Raw genomic sequence first — 27,753 nt, 5'->3', positions numbered from 1 at the left:
ACCCTGGCTCTGTTCCTCACGGCCTGGAGGACTCTGGTTATTATTGTTGCGACTTAAACCCAAACCCCTCTAATTGCTTATAAAAGCGGGCTGACTTCTTCTGTAACAATGAACATCATCCTGTCCAGGTAAGCTGCTCCCTCTTCTCTCCTAGGGGCCACTGAGTCTTCTTCTCTGATATTTCCTCCACCCCCTTCCTCTGCCTCTTCTCCTCCCTCTTCTTCTAGCTACAAAGAACCTAGAACTGCTGTTGCTACTGCAACCAGTTTTCTGCAGACTCTCACATAAGGACAGGGAAAAGCATTAATTTGCTGTTGTTATGCAGTCACCCCTTTCAACTATAAGGCACTTTGAGAACCTCCAATGGGAGGAGCTGAGGGTCCCAAATGTCTAACAGGTGGGAAAATGCAGAAGAAATGCTGTTGAAGGCCATTATCTATGATCATAGCAGGCATTAAAGGAGATGGAGCTGCGGGAGGGGAAAAGGGAAAAGCCGGGTGGGTATGAAGAAGGTAAAAAGTGGCAGCTCTTCCCCCACCCCTACCCCAAGAAGGAGCTCTATCTGAGAAACATCTATTGAGTGTGCATCTGGAAGGAGAGTGTTTATGTCTCCGATCCCCATGGGTCTGAAAGCTGAAGTGCTCATCATTCTCACTGAAAGCCAAAGGAGGTGGGAAAAGGCCCCTCCTGGAGGGGTTTAATAGCCCTTTGGTCTTTTTGCAAAGTACCTGTAATATAAGGAGTGGAGTACGGGAACAGGGGTGGCCATCATTTTAAACTACTGCTGAGGGGCAGCAGAAAATGAGTGGCCTGATCTACACTTGTGAAACAGCGACCCGCTGCTTAATGTGGCAGCCCACACAGGGAACTACTGTGGGGGTTGCTTTTTAAGGAGGAGCTTGGAGGCTTTTTCAGACTCTGCTTCATCAGCCTCCCAGCACCTTGGCGTACTGGGGAGGGCATGGGGACTATGCTTTCCGGCTGTGAGAAAGCGGTGGCGCGCATCGCCGAATTGGCTTCACCGGCTTTGAGGAAGGCTGAGTGGGAGGAGAGTCAGGGGAATCAGCCCCTAGTATTATTATCATCATCAACGGTATTTATTGAGCACTTACAATGTGCAAAGCACTGTACTAAGCATTTGGGAGAGCTGGTAGACACGGTAGGCAATACAACAGTTCATTCATTCATTCACTCATTCAATCGCATCTACTGAGCACTTACTGTGTATTAAGCACTATACTAAGCACTTGAGAGAGCACAATATAACAATATAGCAGATACAGTCCCTGCCCACAATGAGCTTACAGTCTAGAGGGGGAGACAGACATTAATATTAATACCAACAGAGTTGGTACATGTGTTTTCTGCCCACAACTAGCTGTCTTGGCTACCCCTTTGCCCCCCCAGACGTAACCATCCCAGCCCCCAGAGCCATGCCCCATACTGCTTATGCAGTAAATAACCTGGGCTTTGGGGATTGAGGCAGGCTCTCTTGAAGGCAGAGGCCCGTGTCACAGAAATGGCTTGAGACGCAGTGGAAAAACTGCTTGACTCGGCGTTTTTGATCAGGTGAGCCAAGGGGTCCTGGGAGGGACTGGTCGATCCCAGGGTCCCCTGCCCAGGCAAACCTTCCAGCCAGTTCTCACTTGCAACAAACTTACTACTCTGGGGTGAAGTTGGGGGTTTGGTCCGTCTTCTCCACTCTCTCCAACCCTCCACATAGGGACTTGGGAGCCTGGAGCGCTCTGTCACCCAGGCTGAAGTCTCAGACTGGCAGCAACAGAGTGACAGGTGGGAAATCCTAAGAAGCGGCAGCTGCAGCTGCCCATTAACCTCGCTCTTGGCAGAGTTGGCCAGTAGCTCCTGCAGGGCAAGCTTGACTTCAAGGAGGGGGAGGACGGCAGCAGGCGTGAGTCTTAGCGGTGATCCGAGGACTCGGATGCCAAGGGAGGAAGCAGGCTCTGAGAGAGCAGAGAGGGGCTTCCAGCTGACACCGGCCTGGCGGAGCCCCTTCAGCTCGGCCGGGGGGGCTTGCTCCCCTTGGCTCACCTGGAGAACAGCTGCTCTCAGTGAGGAGGCTTCGGCTGGGAGTGTTCCCGGCACGGCGAGGCTGCCCAAAAGCAAACATGCTCAGTGCATCTGGCCGCCAGATGAGAGATTCGATCATTCCTGGCAGGCAGGGAGTAGGGGAGAGATAAAGGCCTGACTGCAAGTTACTCTCAGCGGCCAAGTCACCCCTGGGGATCTGCTTGTAGAGAAGCAGTGTGGCTTAATGGAAAGAGTCAGGAAACCTGGGTTCTAATTCCAGCTCTGCCACTTGACTGCTCTGTGGCCTTGGGCAAGGCACTTTTTTTTAATGGTATTTGTTAAGTGCTTACTATGTGTCAAACACTGTTCTAAACACTGGGGTAGACAGATACAAGTTAATTAGGTTGGATCCAATCTCTGTCCTTTATGAGGTTCACAGCTCTGTATCTCTGTTTCCGCATCTGTAAAATAGGAATCAAATACCTGTTCTCCCTGCTCCTTAGATTGTGATCTCCAAGTGGGTCAGGGACTTCTTTGGCTTTGATCACATTGAATCTACCTCTGTTAGGAGCTCAGGGTTTGGCATATAGAAAGCACTTAACAAATACCACGATTATCACGATTGTTGCTCGGGAAATGGAGGCGAAAGTTAATTCTCCAGGCAAAGGCCTGGTGGTCAGCAGTAACTTTCTTCTCATCCCCAGATACCTTCTTTGGTCTCCCTCTTCCCAAACTCCACCCTCAGCTCCTCGGACTCCAGCCCTTTCTGTGAGCTACAGAAATGCAGCCACAGAGCTGGCCTGGGCTCCAACTCCTTTTGGGAGAGGAGCTACAGAAGGAGAGATGAGTCCCACACTGTTCCAGCTGTCAGTCTAAAGCTGGACTTGGAGACCTTTTCTTGATTTAGCACTCCACTCTGGGGAAAATTGGCCTGGGCTCTGAGCCTCTGAAGTAGGGCACAGGTGAAAGGAGAATAATTGTGGTATTTCTTGAACACTTACAAATTTTTTTGTATTTGTTAAGCACTTACTAAAAGCCAAGCAACTGTACTCAGTGCTGGGGTAAATTCATGATGATCAGGTCAGGCACAGTCCCTGTCCTACACGGGGCTCACAGTCTAAGGAGGAGGGCAGACAAATGTCTTACCCCTATTTTGCAGATGAGGAAACTGAGGCACAGAGAAGTTAAGTGACTTGCCCAAGTTCACCCGGCAGGCCATTGGTCAAGCCGGGATTAGAACCCAAGCTTCTTGACTCATAGGCCTGTGCTCTTTCCACTAGAATAGAACCAAAGCAGAGTGAGAAAACAACACCAACTGGAAGGCCATAAATTAATCATAAACTAGGCTTTGACAGAGACCCATCAGCCCTCTGAAGTGAAAAAGAATCTTATCCTCAACATTCCTCAGTAAAGCAAGTCCACAGCACTTTGTCTAAGGGGCTTGGGCTGAGTAGCCCAGAGCAATGCTGGGAAGTACTACATGGCACCAGTGACACTATTGAAGAACCTCTGCCTAACCCATTCTCAGTCTCTGAAGAGTAGAGCAGTCTTTGGAATTGCCTTCAAAGGAATAAGCCCCAAAGAAAGGAATATTGATCCACCTTAACCCACTCCATGGACCGGGCTAGTAGATTTCCAAAGCAAAACTCAGCTGGGCTTACTCATTTTGTAGGTACTGGTATAAAGCCAACAGACCTTGGTTCCAAGTGCCCCCCATCCCCTCAAACTACCTGGTGCCAGATATACCCTATAAACTGAAATCCCTTTGTCGGTTCCTGCTTAAATTCAGAAGGCCATTTCTCCCCCAACCTTATGGGAATTTAAAACTAATAAAACTTGGTTTCCCTCCGAAACTGGATATTCAGGGTTCCTTGCTGCCCTGCTGCCCAGATCATTTTTCTACCAAAGCGCTCAGGCCATGCTTCCCCCATTCCTTAAGAATCTTCAATGGTAGCTTATCCTCCTCTGCCTCAAACAGAAACTTCTTATAACCGACTCTCAATCACCTTGCCTCCTACTAGCCCACACACTTTGCTCCTCTAGTGCTAACCTTCTCATTGTACCTCAATCTTGTATATCTCGCCTCCAACCTCTTGCTCACATCCTGCCTCCGGCCTGGAACACTGTCCCTCCTCATATCCAAAAGACAATTATTCTCCCCAAATTCAAAGCTTTACTGAAGGCATATCTCAACCAAGAGGCCTTCCCTGTCTAAATCCTCTCTTCCTTTTTTTCCACTCCGAACCCCACAGCACTTATATACGTATCTGCAATTTCATTTATTTATATTAATGTCTGTCTCTCCCTCTAGACTGTAAGCTCACTGTGGGCAGGGAACGTATCTGTATATTGTTACATTGTACTCTCCCAAGCACTTGGTACAGTGCTGTGTACACAGTAAGCGCTCAATAAATACAATCGACTGACTCGATGCTCACCTGAGGTTGCCAACCCAGTGAGTCCCTAAGACATCACAAAGATCTCACCTCAGCTGAGCTCAGCTGTTCAACAGTTCTATGTAAGAGCTACAGGACCTGGATCTCAGGCACAAATGAGAAGCAGAGGGCCGTAGTGGAAAGAGCACGGGCTTGGAAGTCAGAGGACATGGATTCTAACTCCAGCTCCGCCACAGGTCTGCTGTGTGACCTTGGGCAAGTCACTTAACTTCTCTGTGCCTCACTTACCTCACCTGTAAAATGGGGATTAAGACTGTGAGCCCCATGTGGGATAGAGACTGTCTGACCTGATTACCTTGTATCTACCACAGTGCTTAGAACAGTGTTTGGCACATAGTAAGCACTTTACAAATACCAAAATTATTATTAAAATTGTTAACCCCGGAACCCTCGCTGTATTTTCATAAAAATGTCCCTCCCTTTCATTTCAAATAAGGAGGCCAAGGAACTGGAGGCGGAATTAATTCTGAGAGGACTGTCGAGAGAGTGGAAGCCATACATAGATTTGAAGGCTTCAGAAGAACAAGAAATGTAGGATCTGTCCAGATCAATCTATTTCTGGAAGGAGAAGCCAATTTGGGGCCTAGAGTCTGGTCTGGGGCCAGTCTGCTAGGCTCTCTCTGGCCCGGGCAGCCCTGCTCTAGTGGGGTGGACAACAATCTTCCTCCACCATGCTGTTCCCCTCAGGGATAGTCAGGTGAAGGTCATGGAGAACACGGTGAACAACGCGGAGAAGTACTTTGGCCAGTTCTGCACCCTTCTGGCCGCCTACACCCGGAAGACGGCCAGACTGCGGGATAAATCTGACCTGCTGGTTAAGCAGCTTATCGACTTTGCCAACACGGAGAATGCTGAACTGCGCACGGCCATGAAGAACTTTGCAGAGGAATTAGCAAAAGTTCAAGATTACCGTCAGGCTGAGGTAAGCCCCACATCCCCGCCTGAGTCTAGCTAGCTGCAGAACCAAACCACCTTCAACGAGGCTCCTTTTTTTATTCATTATTTTTTTTAAGGTCCTTGTTAAGCGCTTACTATGTGTCAAGCACTGTTCTAAGTGCTGGAGTGTGTAGAAGTGAATCAGGCCAGATACAGTCCCTGTCCCACATGGGTCTCACAGTCTAAGTAGGAGGGAGAACAGGCATTGAATCCCCATTTTTCAACTGAGGAAACTGAGGCACAGAGAAGTTAAGTGACTCGCCCAGGGTCACAGAGCAGGCAGATGGCAGAGCCAGGTTTGGAACACAGGTCCTCTGGTTCCCAGGCCCATGCTTTATATACTAGGCCAAGCTTTCTCCTTCCTTTAAGAAGAAAAATGATTTTTTATGGCCCAGAAGGAAATTCCTTGGGTTGCAGGAGGGGCAAGGGAAGGGAGTGATTCTGGCACCTAACAGATGGGGACTTAGTGTGAAAACTCCTTATGATAGCATTTATTAAGTGCTTACTATTTGCAAAGCACTGTTCTAAGTGCTGGGGAGGTTACAAGGTGATCAGGATGTCCCACGGGGGGCTCACAGTCTTCATCCCCATTTTACAGATGAGGTAACTGAGGCACAGAGAAGTGAAGTGACTTGCCCAAAGTCACACAGCTGGCAATTGGCAGAGCCGGGATTTGACTCCATTTGACCTCCGACTCCAAAGCCCATGCTCTTTCCACTGAGCCACGCTGCTTCCCTAGGGCAGGGATCTTTGATGGCATGGATCATGTCTACCAATTTTATTGTATAGTATATTTCCAAGGGTTTAGTGTAGTGCTCTACCCACAAAAAGTGCTCAAAGAATAACATTAATTGATTAATTGCTTGGCCCTTCCCAGAGCAGGCTTTCTGGTGACAGCTCTGAAAATTGATCTCTTGAGCTGTCCTTCTCCTCCTGAGGAGGAGAGTCAGTCAATCAATCATATTTATTGAGGGTGAGCCCATTGTTGGGTAGGGATTGTCTCTATCTGTTGCCGAATTGTACTTTCCAAGCACTTAGTACAGTGCTCTGCACACAGTAAGGGATCAATAAATATGAATGAATGGAGTGATTACTGTTTGCAGAACTTGGGAGAGTACAATATAACAGAATTGGTAGGCACATTCCCTGCCCACTATGAGCCTAAAGATTAGAGGGGGTGACAGACATTAGAGTAAACAATAGTACCTGAGGTTGAAATGATCAGAGAATCCCAGAGATGGAAAGCACTATGAAAGAACATGTGCTCCATTTCCCTGCTTCCCATCCACCAATCACCTTTATTGAGCATCTATAGTATCTATAGCATGGCCTTAATCACCAAGCAAGAGAAGCAACATGGCCTATTGGAAAAACCTCAGGCCTGGGAGTCTGAGGACACGGGTTCTAAATCCAGCTTTCCCTATTGCTTGCTATGTGACCTTGGGCAAGTCATTTAACTTCTTTGTGCCTCGGTTCTCCTGGTCTCCCTCCTTTTTAGGCTGTGAGCCTCACGCAGGACCTGGACTGTGACCAACCTAATTAACTAGTATCTACCTCAACACTTAGAATAGTGTTTAACACATAGTAACCGCTTAACAAATATCATAAAAAAGCAACGTACTATGCGCTTGGGGATACACTAGAGGTAGAAGACATGATTTCTGCTTTCCCTGAACGAGACCTAAGCCACTCCACCTCTGGCCTACAGGTTCCCACAGGTTGTGGTCTTCCCTCATTTTCTGCTGCAGAGATGCTCCAGGGGAATAAGAGAGCACCAGAGGAAGGAGCACAGGAGAGGAGGGAGCACTGGAGAAGGGAGCATGGAGACACGGAGGTCTCTTTTGTGATTCAGCTGCTGCTTGCAGGAAAATGGCATTGGTTAATAAAACAAACCGAGTAGTGGGTGTCAGGTTAGGAAGAAAGAGTTGTGGAGGCCTTTGACCTAGGTGAGAGAGTTGCCTCAGCTAAATGATCTCATCCCCCTGGAGGAGAGGCATTTGAACGTCGCTGTTGCTTCTGCTGGTTTGGTGACTGTGACCTCTTACAGATGATGTCAGCAGCCAGCACAACTGACAGAAGTCTAAGTGCTGGGAAGCCCGTGGGAGAAGGGGAGCCCAGGCAGCAGTGAAGAAAATATTTCCTTCTTGATCTTTTCTCTACATCCAGCCTGAATGCCAAAAAATAAAACTGGGGTCTTATGTTCACACTTAGCATTACAGAGCAACACAACTGCTCAGGAGCAAAAACACACACACACACACATACACACAAGCTGGCTAATTTTAGGTTTTGCCACTGCTATAATTCCAACTCAATCGAGGCATGGGGATTGCACTAAGCCAGCCAGGTCATCATTCAGATACTCTCTTACACCTTATTGTGACTAGATAGGGTGTGGAACTGCAGTTTCTTAATTATATCCTATTACCGTCTGATGTTAGCAGGGAAATACAATAAGGTGCTAATGGGCTGCGGTGAATGCCTGTGGAATCCAGGATGTGGTGAATTAGACTAATACGATGCTCTTCTGCTAAATTGTATTGGTAAAGGGCAGGCAGGGGGTGGGAAATGCAGAAGCCCATTGCCAGTGGGAGTTCTGCTAATGTTCAGTCTGCAGAGAGGATGAGTGGAGTTTCTACAGTGTGACTCGGGCGCGACACACCCCAAAACCTTTATAAAGTTGAATTCCCAACAGCTCAGAGATGAGATGGTACAAAGGGAGAAGTTATTTTCCTCTTAGCATATGTGCCTAGCTGTCCCACATATTCACAGGCACAGCTAGTGGTGGTGAGAGTTTACCTCCTCCAGGAGGCCTTCCTGGACTGAGCCCCCTTTTTCCTCTCCTCCTCCCCATCCCCCCTGCCCTGCCTCCTTCTCCTCCCCACAGCACCTGTATATATGTTTGTACAGATGTATGACTCTATTTATTTTACTTGTACATATTTACTATTCTATTTATTTTGTTAATGATGTGCATTTAGCTTTAATTCTATTTGTTCTGACAACTTGACACCTGTCCACATGTTTTGTTTTATTGTCTGTCTCCCCCTTCTAGACTGTGAGCCTGTTGGTGGGTAGGGACTGTCTCTATATGTTGCCAACTTGTACTTCCCAAGTACCTAGTACCGTGCTCTGCACACAGTAATTGCTCAATAAATACGACTGAATGAAATAGGCTTCATCCACATGTGGGAATGGGGACGAAGACAGCTTCTTCCAAGCTGCAAATGGATCAAGTTAGTAATGTGACTCTCCTCATCATTAATAATAATTGTGCTGTTTGTTGAGTACTGACTATGGACCAGGAACCATACTAAGCACTGAAGTAGATATGCTAAAATCAGACTGAGACATAGAAGAATGAAGTGATTAACCCAAGGTCACACAGCAGGCAGGTGGCAGAGCCAGTATTAAAACACAGGTCCTCTGACTCCCAGACAGATGGTCTTTCCACTAGGATTTGACCCCGGGGCTTGTGCAGGAGGACAGATTTAGACCAAGTGGCTCCCCGGCTTGCTCCATGTCAGGCTGACCATGGAACAGCTGTGTTCAACTCAAAACTCCCAGCTCTGTGGTCCCTGCCCTGTGGTAAACCAGAAATGTCTGCAAAGGAAATCTTTGCCAATTAGAACCATCCCAGATAACTGGAGGGCCCAAGCATCCTTACTCTCTTGTCCAGAAAATATTTCTGGCTAGGGCTTCCCAAAATTGTCCAGATAATTTTCAGCCACCATCTCATGATTGAACAGGTTTGGACCCTCAAGATACATAGGAAACCATTGAAGGAGGAGGGTGTGTTTAGCTACTGACCTGGACCCCAAAGTTTGGGGAAGAAAGCCAACTGCCTCATTTCCCTCCCCCGTGCAGTCACACCATCTCCTCCTAAGGAAATGGACTTGTTTTCAGACTTTATAAAATCATCTCTTTAGAGAGATGACAAGGAGAAATGTTTACTGCATATACAAAAATACAGTTATCTAAGTTAGAATCTTAAATCTCCTTAGCTGAGAGTACATAAACCAAATAGCAAAAGTAATTAGGCAATAAAGATTCTTTAAAAATCCTCACAACTGCAGACTCACCCTAGCTTGGTATATTGTTCCTTATCTTAAACTGGGTTACCACAAAGCTAGCAACATATACTTTTCTTTTCTCCTTATGGAAGTCTCTCTGCACAGTTCTTAGTGTGGCCCCAAGCCATGGCACTGTTCTTTATTTTGGAGCAGGAAGGCTGGAGCATATCTCTCCCCTGTGTCTCCTCATTTACCCCTTCTGGGTAGACCATCACAAACAAAGAAAAAGATTTCCTGTTTTCAACCATTTAGGTATATTCATATCAGCTTAGAATCAGAGAGATGATTGTTGAAAATCACTCAAAAGGTTGGTAAATTGGTCCCTGCTTTGGACTATGTGACTGAAGAAGAAGCTAAAGAAATAACTCATTGGGCTTCTTAAAATCTCTAAAAGAACATGTCAGTTCAATCTCAAAACAGAGGCTCTTTATTACCATGAAAACAGATCCCCAACTTTGCCCTCCCTCCACCCCATAATGACCCATATAAGTTGCAGCTGCATTTCCAAACACCTTCCTCCTTAGGTCCACCAAATATAGTACAATGCCCAGGACTTAGTACAGAGCCCAGCGTTTAGTACAGTGCCTGGCACATATTAAGCACTGAACAAATACAGTGTGGCCCAGTGGAAAGAGCATGGGCTTGGGAGTCAAAGGTCATGGGTTCTAATCCCGGCTCTGCCACTTATCAGCTGTGTGACTTTGGGCACGTTACATAACTTCTCTGTGCCTCAGTTACCTCATCTGGAAAATGGGGATTAAGACTGTGAGCCCCACGTGGGACAGCCTGATCACCTTGTGTCTCCCCCAGTGCTTAGAACGGTGCTTGGCACATAGTAAGCACATAACAAATACCAAAATTATTATTATTATTAACTATTATTATTATTATTATATGATGTCACCATCTTAATGCCCTATTGGGGTAAGGAAATATAATTCATTTCCACAGGAAAGAGCTCAGGTTGAAAATATCAACAGGCCCAAAAGGGATTTATACCGACACACCTCGTTTTAAGAGACTTTGTGTTAAGATGAACAAGACATAACATTTCTAAATTTGCAAAGCTGCTTCCGCTTTACAACACATCAGTTTCAACTTTACAACACTAGCCTCTTTTATGGCACTAGCCCCTGGGGCATGGGTGGCTGCGATGGGCAGAAGACCATGGGGATTGTGGGGAATTGTAAAGGTTGCGATGGGGAGGGGGGGAAAGCCAAAATGTTTAAAGAGTACAGGGAAGGAGGACCAATCACCTGATGGCCAGGTGGAGACACCAGGAGGGTCATCATGTTAACTTTACTTCTGAAGAAGTAAAAGTCAGTTACCCTATCTTAGAACCTTGCTGCCTTGATATAAAGACATGAGTATAGCTATATGTCTCATCTATAACTGACTGAGACCACCATTTTGGGTACTTTGGGTAGAAATTTGGTCTCCACCAGCATTTGGGAACCAATCCTCCCTTTATAACATTGTTCCTGTGAGGAAATCAGTTCTGACTCACGTTTCTACTCTAGAATCAGGATTTCGGAGAACTGCTGGCATTGTACATCCGTGGAGTAGCTGGATAAATCAATGAATGAGCAGCCCGCAACAGGCTCGTGGAGGGGACCTTGGGGATTCATTCATTCAATCGTATTTATTGAGCGCTTACTGTGTGCAGATTCCTATAAACACTAGGCTGGATGTCAAGGAGGCTGCTACCATCACCAGGTTCCTCCAAGCATCCTGTAGCTGTGGAGAGAGTCAGAACCCTGGTATATTTCATGGGGTGAATGGGGGAGACTATTCCGCAGCTGTGCAACCTGGGCTCAGCCTGACTCAGCTCAGGCCTCTGGCAAGATCTAAGAGGTTCCACCTAGGGTGGGGAAAAAGCCCCAATGGTGCCTTTCCATTCTATGAGTTCTCGGAAGTCTGTCCTCATCCCAACTAAAATCCTTGTTTGTTTTTGTTTGGTTTTATGGTATTTGCTTAGCACTCACTATGCATCAAACACTAAAATAGGTACAAGTTAATTAGGTTGGACCCAGTCCTTGTCCTAAACGGGGCCACAGTCTTGAGCAGGAGGGAGAACAGTACTGAATCCCCATTTTACAGTTGAAGAAACTGAGGCATAGAGAAGTTAAATGATTTGCCCAAGGTCACATAGCAAGCAATTGGCGGAGCCTGGATTAATAATAATAATAATAATAATAATAATGGTATTTGTTAAGTACTTACTATGTGCAAAGCACTGTTCTAAGCGCTGGGGTAGATACAAGGTGATCAGGTTGTCCCACGTGGGGCTCACAGTCTAAATCCCCATCTGACAGATGGGTAACTGGGGCCCAGAGAAGTTAAGTGACTTGCCCAAAGTCACACAGCTGACAAGTGGTGGAGCTGGGATTAGAACCCGTGACCTCTGACTCCCAAGCCTGGGCTCTTTCCACTGAGCCATGTTGCTTCTCTAGTTCTCTGATCCCATTGGAACCCAAGTTCTCTGATTTCCAGGCGCGTGCTTTTTCCACTAGGCCACGCTGCTTCTCCCAGTCTCCTTGCCACAATTTCTTCACCAGCCACTTGCAATGAAGTTACCAGGTCCGTCCTACCTCAGGGTCAGACCAACTGGCTACCACAGGGTCCAAGAGACCTCCCAGCTCTTCCCCCCTGGCATTTTTTAATAGATTTCCTGCTCTGTGGATGGGTGCAATCTCCACTTCCTTTCCATTGTGAAGCAAGGACTAGAACAGTTTGGGATATCTCCGAACCTGGTTCGCTGAATGTCCTCACCTCTGAGGCTCAGGGGACCCCTTACTCTCCCAACTGGATGGTTCCTTAGCCCTCAAGTACAGCTTCTTTTCCAGCAGTGGCTTTCTGAAAGGAAAACCTTTTTGAATCGCCGTCCCTGAATATCTGAAAACTTAATTACCACGGCGAAGCTCTAACCTCCGCTGCTCTGAGGCCTCTTCAATTTCCATATTTATGACTACTTAATTCTCTCCAAAGCTGTTTCCCGGTCACTTGGCTGAGAGACGATGACCTCTTTCCAGTTACTGGGGTATGTAAAGCAGAATCCTGTCCCAGCGGATGGACCGTCAGTAAATGGGAACAGGAACTAGAGAGAGGTAGGCTACCAGGACTGACCTTGTTCAGATGTAACCAGTGCCCCTTCACCCACCTGGAGCTTCGAACAAATCCCTGAGAGAAAAAAACAGATGCTGTACAGTTTCCCTCCGCACAATCACCCCAGGCTCTGCATTCTAAGTCCACCTTTAACTGAAGGGTCTGATCCATGATGCGTTAGGGATGCACGTTTGCAAGACTAGACTGTAAGCTCTCTGTGAGCAGGGAACAATCTATTAACTCTGTTTTATAGTACAATGCTCTGCACACAGTAAGTGCTCAATAAATATGATGGATTGATTGACGACCTCTCCTCCCACCCTGATTGCAGCATAATGATGGTAATAATAATTATGGTATCCATTAAGTGCTTATTATGAGAAAGCACTCAACAAATATGATTGATTGATTGAAGACTTCCTCCCTCCACCTGCCCCAGCCTTGATTGAAGCATAACGATGGTAATAACAATTGTAATGTTTATTAAGTACTTAATATATGCCAGCCACTTTACTAAACATAGGGGTAGATACACCATAAGCAGATTGTTCACAGTCCCTGTACCACATGAGGCTCCAGCTAAATGGAAGGGAGAACAGGTATATTTTACAGATGAGGCACCAAGAAGTGAAGCGATTCACCCAAGGTCACAGATAAGCAGATAAGTCGGGGAGTGAGGATTGGAACAAGATCCTCTGTCTTCCAGGCCTGTGCTCTTTCCACTAGGCCAACCTGCTCCTCGTGCATGGTGTATGGCGCATCCCATATACCAACCCCGAGGAAGGGCAAAAGCAAAGTAAGTCCTGTCTCCTGAGCCAAAGGAACAGTTTTCACTAGATGCTGGAGTTGCTATGGGGACCTTGAATTCCTCTTTCAGGACCTTGCTCCATCTATAGAAGCAGCAGGTGAAAGCCCCTTCACTGGAAATGAATGAGTGCATTTGCCTCTAGCACCTTTACCATTCGGGTGAGCAGGGACACGGCTGAATCGGGACACGGAGGCTGAACAAATTCCTTTCTCAGCTCCTCCAGGGGCGGGCCATGACTGGGGAGCGGAATTACCTTTAGACACTCTTGCTGTGGTTTTAAGGAAGGGTCGGCTTCTCCCTTCAGAGACATAACCCTGATGGCATTACCACCAGGGCGTTAAGGCTGGCCCTGGGTCATCCCTTGTCCCCAGATCTTCAGGGAGACCAGACCTCTAAATGCCCTGGGGGAAGAGGCCAGAGAGAGGGTGGTCTTCTGGGAGCTGTCTGGACCCTTGCTGTTGGGAGCAGACCTGCTATTGATACCAGACCAAGAGAAGCAGAGTTGCCTAGTGGTTAGAGTATGGGTCTGGGAGTAAGAAGGACATGGGTTCTCATCCCAGCTCTGCCACTTCATTCATTCAGTTGTATTTATTGAGGGCTTATTTTGTGCAGAGCACTGTACTAAGTGCATGGGAAAGTACAATGCAACAATAAATAGTCACATTCCCTGGCCACAGTGAGCAGAGAATGTGACTGCAATCTAGATATGGGGGAGACAGACATCAGTACAAATAAATATAATAAAATTACAGTTATGTAGATAAGTGCTGTAGGGCTGGGACGGGGGTAGAGTGAAGGGAGCAAGTCAGGGTGAAGCAGAACAGAGTGGGAGATGAGGAAAAGTGGGGCTTAGTCTGGGAAAGCCTCTTGGAGGAGATGGGCCTTCAATAAGGCTTTGAAGAGGGGGTGAGTATGTTAGATTTGAGGAGGGAGGGCTTTCCAGGCTAGAGGCAGGGCCAGGGGTCGGCAGCGAGACAGGTGAGATCGAGGCACAGTGAGAAGGTTAGCCCCAGAGGAACGAAGTATATGGGCTAGGTTGTAGAAGGAGGGAAGTGAGGTGAGGTAGGAGGGGGCAAGGTGGTGAAGTGCTTTAAAGCCCATGGTGAGGAGTTTTTGTTTGATATGGAGGCAGATGGGCAGCCCTCGAGTTTTTTGAGGAGCGGGGTGACATGTCCTGAAAGTTTCTGTATAAATGATCCAGGCAGCAGAGTGAAATATAGCCTGGAGTGGGGAGAGGCAAGGCTGGGAGGTCAACAAGGAGGCTGATGCAGTAATCCAGGCAGGATAGGATGAGTGATTGCATTAATGAGGTAGCAGTTTGGAAGGAGACGAAAGAGCGGATTTTAGCAATGTTGTGTAGGTGGGGCCGACAGGATTTGGTGATAGATTGAATATGTGGGTTGAACGATAGAGAGGAGTCAAGGATAAAGCCAAGGTCATGGGCTTGTGAGACAGAGAGGATAGTGGTGCCATCTACAGTGATGGAAAAGTCAGGGGGAGGACAGGGTTTGGATAGGAAGATAAGGAGCTTTGTTTTGGACATGTTAAGTTTGAGGTGATGGAAGGACATCCATTTGTCTGTTGTGTGACCTTGGACAAGTCACTTCACTTCTCTGTGCCTCAGTTACCCCATCTGCAAAATGGGAATTAAGACTGTGAGCCCCATATGGGACATGGACTGTGACCTGCCTGGCACATAGTAAGCACTTAACAATTACCATAAAGAGAAAAATAAGACCAGACCCAAAGAGCAAGGCGGTGGGGGAAGGGATTGGCTCAGCTTCTGAAGTGAGGGGAGGCAGAGGCCCTCTGACTCTTTGGGTCTGGCTCCCAATTGGGCACCAGTGGGGAGAAGGGCATTCTGTGGGGACTATCCCTGTAGAAGAGAACAAGGGACAAAGGAAGGCAAAAGTAGAGAGTGACAGCTTCTGTTTTGAGGACGTACATGGGACAGAAATGCAGTGAGGCTGGCCCTTCCTATGGTCACCTCTTCCTCTTGCCCCTTCAGGTTGAAAGACTGGAAACCAAGGTTGTCAACCCCTTGAAGCTCTACGGGACCCAAATTAAGCAAACCCGGGTGAGTGCCAGGCATGGAGCCTGAAGCCGAGGAACCCCTCTTCAGTTCTCCTCCCCGCCCTCATCTCCTGGTCTTCTCAACATTGTCCCCTGCACTGTCTGTCCCCTTTAGGCAGAGATCAAGAGGTTCAACAATGTCCGGAACAATGAGATCAAGCAGCTAGAGAAACTGGAGCGGCTCCGGCAGAAGTCCCCCTCTGACCGCCAGACGATCGTATCCTTTGCTGCCGGTGACCCGGCCTGGCGTTTTGGCCCCTTCCACAGAAGGGCCACCCCTGCCCCCAAAACCTGCTTGCCACCCCAACCTGCCCACCTGCCCGGAGGTCTCAGAATGGTATTCCTGCTGGCTGGAGAAAGGCAGTATTCCGGAGATTGCTCTCAGCCCTACTCCCGGCGAGACTGCTTTCCATTGCGGTTTCTTTGGAACACTCTATACCCCGACAGAATTCAGCGGGACCTAATGAAAACAGGCTCCTTTTTGTTCTTATTCAAGGGGGAAGAAAAAAAACCCATCTCGCAATGTTCGGGAAAAGCCAGAACAGATTGTGGTAACTAACTAGGAGTCTCTCCAGGGACCAAACCACAGCTGAGTTCTCCCCACAGCCACAACAACATGTTTTAGGTTAAAGTGGCCGGCACCAGCTTTTTTTTCAAGTGGCAAAAATAATTCAATTTTTAATGAGTCTCCAATATAGAATAATATATTCTACCACACAGTGTTCATCAAACGCTTCCTGATTCTCAGAGTCATGGCTCCCTGTCAGATTTTTCAGTCTAGGCAATTGTAGTTGTAGTATCTACTGAGCGCTCCTTTGGGGCAAACCACTGTCTTGAGCACTTGGGAAATAGAGAATAAAGAAATGATATGTTCTCTGTCCATAAGGAGCCTGCACGCTAATAGAGGGAGACAGCCATAAAAATATTTACAATTCTTTGACTGCAGGGAACCTGTCACTTTTGTTCTACAAAAAAAAATAGTATTTATTGAGATTTTACTGTGAAAAGAGCACTGTGCTATGTGCTTGGAAGAGTTCAAGACACTAGAACTGGCAGACCTGAACCCTGCTCTCAAAGAGCTTACAGCCTGATAGAGGAGAAGGATATTTAAATGAGTAGGGGAAATGGCAGAGTATAAGGAGATGTACGTAAGTGCTATTTGGCTAGGTATCATTTCTAGACTGTAAGCTCATTATGGGAAGGGAATGTGTCTGCTAATTATGTTGTATTATATCCTCCCAAGCGTTTAGTACAGTGCCCTACATATAGTAAGCACTCAATAAATACCATTGATTGATTGATTGGATGAGTATCAAAGTGCATAAGGAGAACAGACCAAAATATATAGATGACAGAAATGCGTATATACATATGGGTATAAATATATGTATACATGAGTGCTGAAGAGGGGTATAATTAAATTCATAAGCACAAGAGTTGACTGATGGTTTTCTGTGGCTTAGGATGCTGAGAAATTGAGCTTGTAATGGACGGGGAACATGTCTTTTAACTATGTTGTACTGTACTCTCCCAAGTGCTTAGTACTGTGCTCTGCACATAGTAATCACTCAGTAAATATGATTGATTGATTGATTGAAAGGCTTGTTGGAGGAGGTGGGAGGGCACATGATTGACTGCAGTGAAGGAAGTCCCCTTCGCTGAGAGCACTTTCAGGAGGTGGGGAGACAGCGGTGAAGCTGAGGCAGGGGAGACCGAATCTCCTATTGCTTAGCTGCTCAAGCTTCCTGGAGGGAGGTGAATGGGAATGAGAGAATTGGGTTTGGGCTCATTGGGTGAATATGATGTTTGTCTTTGATTTTATGCCAGGGTTTGCCTAGGCCCACCTCCCAGGAATGCTGGTTTTCTTTATCAATCAATCAAGGGTATTTATTGAACACTTACTGTATGCAGACCATTATAAAGTAAGCACTTGTGGATAATGTACTTTGATGGAAAGTGAAGAGATTTTTCCATATTCTCTTCTCTTCAATGTATTTGTCCTAATCATTCTCCTAATGGAAATTACCCGTGTCAGATTGCATCATATAATTGGCAGTTCTCTCCTTGTTTCCATCTCAAACCTCCTAAAGGCAGCCCTTTGCCTCCTCAGCACCCCCAGACCAGGAAGGACAGACACAGTGGCAGGATGATGACACTCAAATCTACATCTCCACCCCTGCTCTCTCTCCCTGCCTCCAGGCTCGTATCTCCTCCTACCTTCAGGACATCTCCATCTGGATGTCTGCCCGCCATCTAAAACTCAGCATGTCGAAGACAGAGCTCCTTATCTTCCCTCCAAAACCCTGTTCTCTCCCTGACTTTCTCATCACTGTAGACGGCACCACCATCATTCCCGTCTCACAAGCCCGCAACCTTGGTGTCATACTTGACTCCACTCTCTCATTCACCCTGCACATCCAATCCATCACCAAAACCTGCCGGTCTCACCACCACAACATCCTCAAAATCTGCCCTTTCCTCTCCATCCAAACCGCTACCTTGCTGGTTCAATCTCTCATCCTATCCTGACTGGATTATTGCATCAGCCTCCTCTCTGATCTCCCATCCTGTCTTTCCCCGTTTCAGTCTATACTTCACTCTCCTGCCAGGATTATCTTTGTACAGAAACGCTCGGGGCAGATGCTCTGGGCATCTCCAGTGGCTGCCTGTCAATCAATCAATCGTATTTATTGAGCGCTTACTATGTGCAGAGCACTATACTAAGCGCGTGGGAAGTACAAATTGGCAACACATAGAGACAGTCCCTACCCAACAGTGGGCTCACAGTCTAAAAGGGGGAGACAGAGAACAGAACCAAACATACCAACAAAATAAAATAAATAGGATAGAAATGTACAAGTAAAATAAATAAATTAATAAATAGAGTAATAAATATGTACAACCATATATGCATACATACAGGTGCTGTGGGGAAGGGAAGGAGGTAAGATGGGAGGATGGAGAAGGGGACGAGGGGGAGAGGAAGGAAGGGGCTCAGTCTGGGAAGGCCTCCTGGAGGAGGTGAGCTCTCAGCAGGGCCTTGAAGGGAGGAAGAGAGCTAGCTTGGCGGAGGGGCAGAGGGAGGGCATTCCAGGCCCGGGGGAGGACGTGGGCCGGGGGTTTATGGCGGGACAGGCGAGAACGAGGTACAGTGAGGAGATTAGCGGTGGAGGAGCGGAGGGTGCGGGGTGGGCAGTAGAAGGAGAGAAGGGAGGTGAGGTAGGAGGGGGCGAGGTGATGGAGAGCCTTGAAGCCCAGGGTGAGGAGTTTCTGCCTGATGCGCAGATTGATTGGTAGCCACTGGAGATTTTTGAGGAGGGGAGTAATATGCCCAGAGCGTTTCTGGACAAAGATAATCTGGGCAGCAGCATGAAGTATGAATTGAAGTGGAGAGAGACACGAGGATGGGAGATCAGAGAGAAGGCTGGTGCAGTAGTCCAGACGGGATAGGATGAGAGCTTGAATGAGCAGGGTAGCGGTTTGGATGGAGAGGAAAGGGCGGATCTTGGCAATGTTGCGGAGCTGAGACCGGCAGGTTTTGGTGACGGCTTGGATGTGAGGGGTGAATGAGAGAGCGGAGTCGAGGATGACACCAAGGTTGCGGGCTTGTGAGACGGGAAGGATGGTAGTGCCGTCAACAGAGATGGGAAAGTCAGGGAGAGGACAAGGTTTGGGAGGGAAGACAAGGAGCTCAGTCTTCGACATGTTGAGCTTTAGGTGGCGGGCGGACATCCAGATGGAGATGTCCTGAAGGCAGGAGGAGATGCGAGCCTGGAGGGAGGGGGAGAGAGCAGGGGCAGAGATGTAGATCTGGGTGTCATCAGCGTAGGGATGATAGTTGAAGCCGTGGGAGCGAATGAGGTCACCAAGGGAGTGAGTGTAGATTGAGAACAGAAGGGGACCAAGCACTGAACCTTGGGGAACCCCCACAGTAAGAGGATGGGAGGGGGAGGAGGAGCCTGCAAAAGAGACTGAGAAAGAACGACCGGAGAGATAAGAGGAGAACCAGGAGAGGACGGAGTCTGTGAAGCCAAGGTCAGATAGCGTGTTGAGGAGAAGGGGGTGGTCCACAGTGTCAAAGGCAGCTGAGAGGTCGAGGAGGATTAGGACAGAATATGAGCCGTTGGATTTGGCAAGCAGGAGGTCATTGGTGACCTTTGAGAGGGCAGTTTCCGTGGAATGAAGGGGATGGAAGCCAAACTGGAGGGGGTCGAGGAGAGAGTTGTTGTTGAGGAATTCTAGGCAGCGCGTGTAGACAACTCGTTCAAGGAGTTTGGAAAGGAATGGTAGGAGGGATATGGGACGATAACTAGAAGGTGAGGTGGGGTCAAGAGAGGGTTTTTTTAGGATGGGAGAGACATGAGCATGTTTGAAGGCAGAGGGGAAGGAACCAGTGGAGAGTGAGCGGTTGAAGATGGTAGTTAAGGAGGGGAGAAGGGATGGAGCGAGAGATTTCATAAGATGAGAGGGAATGGGGTCAGAAGCACAGGTGGCCGGAGTAGCACCTTTCACACCTGTCTACTTGTTTTGTTGTCTGTCTCCCCTTTCTAGACTGTGAGCCCATTGTTAGGTAGGGACCATCTCTATATGTTGCCGACTTGTACTTCCCAAGCGCCTAGTACAGTGCTCTGCACACAGTAAGCACTCAATAAATACATTTGAATGAATGAATGAATGTGACCTCTGTGAAACTTAGAACACTGGTAAGGTCAAGGTGCTTCACTGTGGCCACGGTGGCCACTGTCAAGATTCTGAGGCCTGTGGAGCCTGAAATTCTGCTTCTCCAAGTCACAGTTTCCTACTGCTCTTTTAATTTTCATGTTTTGTGACATCCCTGTGTTTCACATTGATTTTGTGTTCTTACTCTTTCGTCTTTCCTTATGTCTGTCACTAGTCTCCTTCTACCCCTTTATTCTTAAATTATGAACTCCCTGGGGACCAGGGGTCATATCTAATTCTCACCTGTGTATGTTTTCCCAGCATTTAGTACAGGGCTCTGCTCACCATAGGTGCTAAATGAATACTCCTAGCACCCTACTGTCCTAGAGAGTTCTGGCCCCAAATTTAGCTTCCTCAGTGGTATCAGGCTATCATCTAGGGTGAACCCATGATGTCTAATAAATAACAAAATGGTGCTAGAAGTGGACTACATCTATTCAGTGCAGATGAACTGTGGATTGCTTTGGGGTCTTTGTTTTGAATGTGTGAGCCTGTGTGAAAATCTCCCGCTCTAAGTGGAGAGGTTGGAAAAGCATTTCAGGCTGGGCCAAAATTTCAGATGGAAACTAGAGGACGAAAGGCATCTTGAGGAATGAATAGTGTCTTCGAGTCGGTCAGCCCGAAGCCTGGTTTACTAGGACTCCTTAACTACACCATTTCCAGTCCCAGGTAAGGGTGGCAGCCCCAGGGGGAGCAGCAATGCCATGTGGGTGGGAATCGATTATCCACACATACAGGTGAGCATTCTGCTGGCCTGAGCAGAACCAGATATGTCCTTTGTCAGCCCCGGCTCCAGCCCCGTCAGGACTCCGCCGTCTGGCTTCAGTGGGCCTAAAGTAAAGCCTCAAAGAGGCGAAGGCCAGTCTGGACCGTGAGCAATAGGAATCGGAGGATCTTTTGCTGTCCTGTCTCTAGCAGATAAGAAACACTGTTCACTTCCTATTTCCCTAGAAACCATCCTCACCCCTGCCCACTCTGGTAACCCAAGCCAGGAAATTCCCACTCTTACAAGGTCACATAGTATCTCCTTGTGCTTTTCATCTTTTCACTGTACTTTTCCTTATCTCCTAGGAAGCTGAGTGCTGAACCCCGAGACAGTCTATGCTCATCTCCGTTATGACTGAGACTTTCATTAACTGAAATGGTTTTGCCAAAACTATGTGTTTCCCCCCCCGTCCTGTTCTGTTCTTGATCTTGGGAACAGTCACTCTTCCCCAGTTTGAGTCCTGGGCTGTGAATCGAAGCCTTTTAGTTCCCTTCTTGACACCACTTTCTCTCCCTGATTTCAGAAATTTGAGCAGTTGACAAAAAGAATCAATTCCTCTTTGAAACTGAACCAGCCCCACATGACTGTACACTGCAGATGGATGCCTTGGGCCTGAAATCTGTCCTCTAGGAGGCTGTAAGCTAGAGTTAAGCCAGTCGTAGAGGGAAAAAAACAACAACAAACCTACCAGTGCAGATAAAATGTTTTCCCAACCCACCTTTACTGGAGACAGGATCCATTAGCTAAGATAAACCAAATCAATTGCTCTTCACTGCTGGCCCATCTGCAGATAGTCCTAGCTTTGACCACTTGCTTCCTTGCCCATCTCAGAGACTGAGTTAGCCTTTTCCTTCCCATTTCAGGCTGAGACCAATGTTCAGAAAGCTTCTGTGGATGCAAACCGGACCACCCACCAGTTGGAAGAGACCATCGACACTTTCCAGAAGCAAAAATTGAAAGACATTCAGGTAGTTTCCTGGAACAAGCTGGGTGACTTTTGCATTTGTGCAGTTAGGAGTGTCCCTGTTGATAAAAAATCAGCCCTAGGACACACCCTCACATAGTTCTCCCTTCTCCAGGGAAGGACTGGATCTGTTTACCATCAAAACCCTAAGAATCTTTCCCTTCTCTAAAGGCAACAAGAGAAGCAGTGTGTCACAGTGGTTAGAGCATGGGCTTGGGAGTCAGAAGGACCTGGGTTCTAATCCCAACTCCTCCACTTGTCTGCTGTGTGACCTTGGGAAAATCACTTAACTTGTCTGTGCCACCATTACTTCATCTGTAAAATGGGGATTTAGACCATGAGCCCCATGTGGGACAGGGACTGTGTCCAACCTGATTTGCTTGTATCCACCCCAGCGCTTGGAACGTTGCATGGCACAAAGCTCTTAACAAATACCACAATTATCGTTATTATTATTATTGAGCACAGGCCTAAGAGTCAGAAGAACCTGGGTTCTCACCCCAGCTCTGCCACTTGTCTGTAGTGTGACCTTGGGGGAGACACTTCATTTCTCTGTGCCTCAGTTCCCTCACCTGTAAAATGGGGATTAAGACTGTGAGCCTTAAGTGGGACAGGGACTGCATCTACCCCAGCTCTCAGTACAGTGCCTGGCACACAATAACCTTAGGAACCTAAAACCTCAATAACCTAGAACCTCGGGGACCTAGAACCTCAGAAACCTGGAACCTAGAATTTCAGGAGTCTGGCACAAACCTAGAAGTCGGTACCTCAGGAACCTAGAGCCTCTGGGACCTAGAACCTCATGAGTCTTGAACTTCAGGTGGAACCATCAGGGATCTGGACCTTCAGGAGGCTGGAAACTCAAGAATCCAGAACCTCAGGAGCCCAGAACCTCAGGGAACCAGAATCTCAGGACTCTAGAACCTCAGGAATCTAGAACCCAAGGAGTCCAGGACCTCAGGAGCCCAGAACCTCAGGAGTCTGGAACTTCTGGAGCCTGGAACCTCAGGAACCTAGAGCTGTCTTATTTACTAAACCTCTATCTCATCTCTCTTGCTGTTGACCCCTTCTTCATATTGGCCCTCCTAAATGGAACTCCCTCCCCTTTGTTATCTGACAGACCAACACTCTTCCCCTCATCAAATCTCATCTATCTCGCCACTGACCGCTTGCCCACATCCTGCCTCTGGCCCAGAAAGTCATTCCTCTTCATAGCCAACAGACAATTACTCTCCTCAACTTTAAAGCCTTATTGACGGCACATCTCCTCCAAGAAGTCTTCCCTAAGCCCTCATTTCCTCTTTTCCCACTTCCTTGTATGTTACCCTGATTTTCTGTCTTTATTCACTAAACTATGAGCTTGGGAGGTTACAATAGAGCAAGTAGACATGATTCCTGCCCTCGCTTTTAATTATTTATCCTGATTCCTTATTTGGAAATACTTTATGTCTGTCTCCCCTCTTAGCATGTTAGCTCTTTGTGGGCAGGGAAAGTGACTTGTGTTTCTGCTATGTTTTTCCAAGAGCTTAATTGAAGGAATTGCACCCAGGAGGTGCTCAGTACATACCAATATTACTATATCCTGGGCTGAGTTGACACAGGTAAAATCAAGTGAAGAGTTAAGGCAACTTTCCAGATACTTGATCACTTAAATCTCTTCACTTTTATCACCAGGATTCCAGCCAGAACGAGAGTGACTTTCCATTGATACAAATTTTTCACTAGCCACTCAGCTGCCTAGCAGCAGTGTCCAAAATGGTTCTGCATTTTGATTTGTCTGCTTTATTTTCCCCCAGAAAATTTTCTCCGACTTTGTAACCATCGAGATGGTCTTTCACGCCAAAGCCGTGGAGGTCTATTCCAATGCCTTCCAGATTCTGGAAAACTTTGATTTGGAAAGAGATATAGAGGTAGGTGGACATGCCCTACTTTTTGTGAGCAAATTGTGAATTCAGTGATCTCTTCTGATTAATTCTGTTTTAAGCTCTTGAGATCAATCAATCAATGGTATTTACTGACTGCTTACTGTGTGCAGAGCACCTCACTAAGCGCATGGGAGAGTACGATAGAATGAAAGACATGATTCCTCGCCCTCAAGGAGTTTACAGTTTACTGATCTTGAAGGAAAACTGATTCCCAATAAAAATAATAATAATAATTGTATTTGTTAAGCACTTACTGTGTGCCCACTATCTGTTGGGGTAGAAACAAAGTAATCTGATTGTCCCATGTGGGGCTCACAGTCTTAATCCCTACTTTACAGGTGAGGTAACTGAGGCACAGAGAAGTGAAGTGAATTGCCCAAAGTCACACAGCTGATAAGTGGCTGAGCCGGGATTGGAACCCGTGACCTCTGACTCCCAAACCCATGCTCATTCCACTAAGCCACAATGCTCCTCTAAGACAGTCACTCTTTATCTAGGGCTGACAAAAAATAGGCAGTCCTTTCTGTAGGTCTCCACTTTTTAGGCAGAACTACAGATTGCATTTATGATTCATCTATATAGAGCTCATTTTGGATGAGTAATTGGCTATTAGTTGGTTGATCTGACCCCTGATTTGTGCAGCATCTCACCAGTCTCCTAATTAATAATAATAATAATGGTGCCATTTGTTAAGCGCTTACTTTGTGCCAAGCACTGTTCTAAGCACTGGGGGGCAATGCAAGGTAATCAGGTTGTCCCACATGGGGCTCACCGTCTAACTCCCCATTTTCCAGATGAGGGAACTGAGGCACAGAAACGTTAAGTGACTTGCCCAAAGTCACACAGCAGACAAGTGGCAGAGTTGGGATTAGAACCTGTGACCTCTGACTCCCAAGCCTGTGCTCTTTCCTCTGTTGGATGCTGCTTGTCCAACATTTATGGGACTGATCTCAGGTTCATCCTCTCCTTTTCTCATCATCATCACCATCCAGACTCTTGCAGGCTACTTTGGATCCTCTGGGGTTGAATCTGACAAATTCTGGCAGCGGAGCTTTCTGGATAGACCACTGGACTGGAGTCTTGTCCCGGCTCTGCCATTCTGTGGCCTGGGAGTTTGGATGAGTCACTTAACTTCTCTGGACCTCGGTTTCCTCCTCCATCAAAGAGGGTTAAAATGCCTGCTCTCCCTCTCAGACTGAGAGACCTAGGTGAGACAGAGACTATGACCGATCTTTCTAAGGTCTCAGTACAGTGGTCTAACACCCAGTAAGTGCTCAATAAATACCACCGATTGATCAATTAACCCCAGCCCTTAGCAAAGTGCTCGGCCAGTAGTTAGAGTTTAATAAATATCATTACTGTTGGTGTCCTGATAGGATTTTCGAGCCAAGATCCGTCTTGATTATGGAAACTATGATGCAAGACCAGCTGGGACTAACAGCCACCCCTCGCCTCTTCCGTGGTCCACGGTGAGTTTTGCTCCAGGGAGCCGCTATCATCCATGTAGCCACGGTGTTCAGGTGGCATTGGAGAGGGCTCCGTGCTGAGATAGGGTGATTTCAGAGAAAGTAAATGAAAATCAATCAAGGAAGAAATGACTCCTGAGGAGAGGATGGAAGCAAAGCCAATTCCACTGGGATACCCGATCAAAATCCATCCAGGGATCTAAAACATAGAATAATAATAAATAAATAAATAAATAAATGATGGCATTTTGTTAAGCGCTTACTATGTGCAAAGCACTGTTCTAAGCGCTGGGGGGGAATACAAGGTGATGAGGTTGTCCCACGTGGGGCTCACAGTCTTAATCCCCATTTTACAGATGAGGTAACAGACTCAGAGAAGTGAAGTGACTTGCCCAAGGTCACACAGCAGACAAGTGGCAGAGCCAGGATTCGAACCCATGACCTCTGACTCCCAAACTCGAGCTCTTTCCACTGAGCCACGCTGCTTCTCAACATGGTACTTGTTAAGCACTATGTGCCTCGCACTGTTCTAAGTGCTGGGGTAGATACACGTTGGTTAGGCAGAACAGTCCCTTTTCCACATGGAGGTCACACTTTTAATCCCCGTTTTACAGATGAGCTAACCAAGGCAGAGAGAAGTTAAGTAACTTGCTCAAGGTCACACAGCAGGCATGTAGCAGAGCCAGGATTCGGACTCCCAGGCTTCTGCTCCATCCACTAAGCCGTGCTGCAGATGTTCGCGTAATTAGGTGGGAGAGCAGTTATCCTGGAGAAAGAGGGAAAGGCAGTTTTGACAGAGGATCGTGGTCTAGGATCGGTGTCATGGTGACCACAGCCCTGGCCAGGCCTCCCTTTGCCAGCAGATCTCCCCCTCTCCATCCCCCCATCTTACCTCCTTCCCTTCCCCACGGCACCTGTATATATGTATATATGGTTGTACATATTTATTACTCTATTTATTTATTTATTTTACTTGTACATTTCTATCCTATTTATTTTATTTTGTTGGTATGTTTGGTTCTGTTCTCTGTCTCCCCCTTTTAGACTGTGAGCCCACTGTTGGGTAGGGACTGTCTCTATGTGTTGCCAATTTGTACTTCCCAAGCGCTTAGTACAGTGCTCTGCACATAGTAAGCGCTCAATAAATACGATTGATTGATTGATTGATTGATTGATCTTGGCTGCTCTTGCTGCAGTGGGGGGCTGGGGGCAAGAGGAAGAAAAAGGGGGCATGCCATGATGTCAGCCTAGGGAGGGATGGTGGGAGTGGGGGCTTGGGAGAAAACACAGAGGGAGAGCAAGGCCCCGGTTAGTCAGTGATCTTTCTCTGCAGGGGAGGAGGCAAAGAGGGGAAAGAGGAGAGGACTGCCAAAGGTATGAAAAGGTACCGTATGGTCCCGCTTCTAGATTCACGTGTTCTGCAGTTAGGGTCCCAGAGACCAGAGTTTCTGGGTTCCAGTCTTGGTTTGCCATTGACTGAACAGAGAAGTCGTTCCCTCTCTCCATACCTTACTCCCCACTTCCACTATAGGAAGATAATTCTGTTGATCCTATTCAGGGGACTGCTGTGAAACTGACTCAACTGCCATCTAGTGCATTGCTGTGTATTTGTTTTTCAGAGTCCTCAGAGCACACTGCGGAGTCCCAGGCGGCAGCAGCAGCAGGAGGAGGAGGAGGAGGAAGAGGAAGAGAGTGAAAGTGAATCTGCACAGGAGGAGCCAGTGCAGGACCTCAGGGAGGAAAGGAAGTCACAGGTTAGAAGATAACCACAGTTGACAAGTCACAAAAGCAGGATTTGGGAATGTTAGCTGAATCTTCCTTGAAGATGGGTTTGCCCTTACTGTGCTTTAGGTTGGTTAGATCAATCACTGGTATTTATTGAGCGCTTACTACGTGCAGAGCATTGTACTAAGAGCTTGAGTGAGTATAACGCAACAGAGTTGGTTAGGCGCTATGAGTTCGCTTTCTTAAAATGTACAGAAACAGCACCACCTCTAAGAATTGACGCCTGACCCTCTGAACTCGGAGAGTTGACCAGTCAAAATCCACGAGTGTGGAGTGCGCAGGTTGTGCTTCCTGAATTTAAATTTGGAGCCATCAGATGACTGTGGAATCCACTGACAATTTATTATCATTATTATTATTAAGTGCCATCGAGTCATTTCCAATTCATAGAGACTCCATGGATACACTTTCTCCAGAACGTCCTGTCCTCTGCCATAATCCACAACCTTTCTAATGGTTCTTCCGTTATTGTTGTTATGGTCTCTATCCATTTAGCTGCTGGTCTGCCTCCTCCATGTTTTCCCTGGACTTTTCCTAGCATGAGTGGCTTCTCCAGAGTATCAGTCCTCCTGATTAAGTGTCCAAAATATGCTAATCTAAGTCGAGTCATTTGACCTTCCAAAGACCACTTTGGTTTAATTTGTTCTAA

At 47.2% G+C, this 27,753-nt stretch overlaps 1 protein-coding gene across 1 annotated transcript; it reads left to right on the top strand.

The window, feature by feature from the left end:
• CIBAR2 (CBY1 interacting BAR domain containing 2) lies at positions 1-27,240 on the top strand. Its single transcript, XM_038754728.1, has 9 exons — positions 1-128; positions 5,172-5,406; positions 15,415-15,483; positions 15,595-15,696; positions 20,862-20,867; positions 21,828-21,932; positions 23,725-23,838; positions 25,230-25,322; positions 26,939-27,240. Exons 1-9 carry the CDS (start codon positions 109-111, stop codon positions 27,083-27,085), a joined length of 891 nt encoding a protein of 296 aa, XP_038610656.1. The 5' UTR covers positions 1-108; the 3' UTR covers positions 27,086-27,240.
• Positions 27,241-27,753: the final 513 nt, after the last annotated feature.

This window comes from Tachyglossus aculeatus, chromosome 11 (assembly GCF_015852505.1).
Source record: "Tachyglossus aculeatus isolate mTacAcu1 chromosome 11, mTacAcu1.pri, whole genome shotgun sequence".
Lineage (NCBI taxonomy): Eukaryota > Metazoa > Chordata > Mammalia > Monotremata > Tachyglossidae > Tachyglossus > Tachyglossus aculeatus.
This window is presented reverse-complemented; position numbering and strand designations above follow the sequence as displayed.

Bases quoted from the DNA above. Each gene is read 5' to 3' on its own strand.
- CIBAR2 (XM_038754728.1), top strand. From the start codon at position 109: ATGAACATCATCCTGTCCAG. The intron at 129-5,171 runs GTAAGCTGCTCC...TGTTCCCCTCAG, and splicing joins ATGAACATCATCCTGTCCAG to GGATAGTCAGGTGAAGGTCA. The intron at 15,484-15,594 runs GTGAGTGCCAGG...TGTCCCCTTTAG, and splicing joins CCCAAATTAAGCAAACCCGG to GCAGAGATCAAGAGGTTCAA.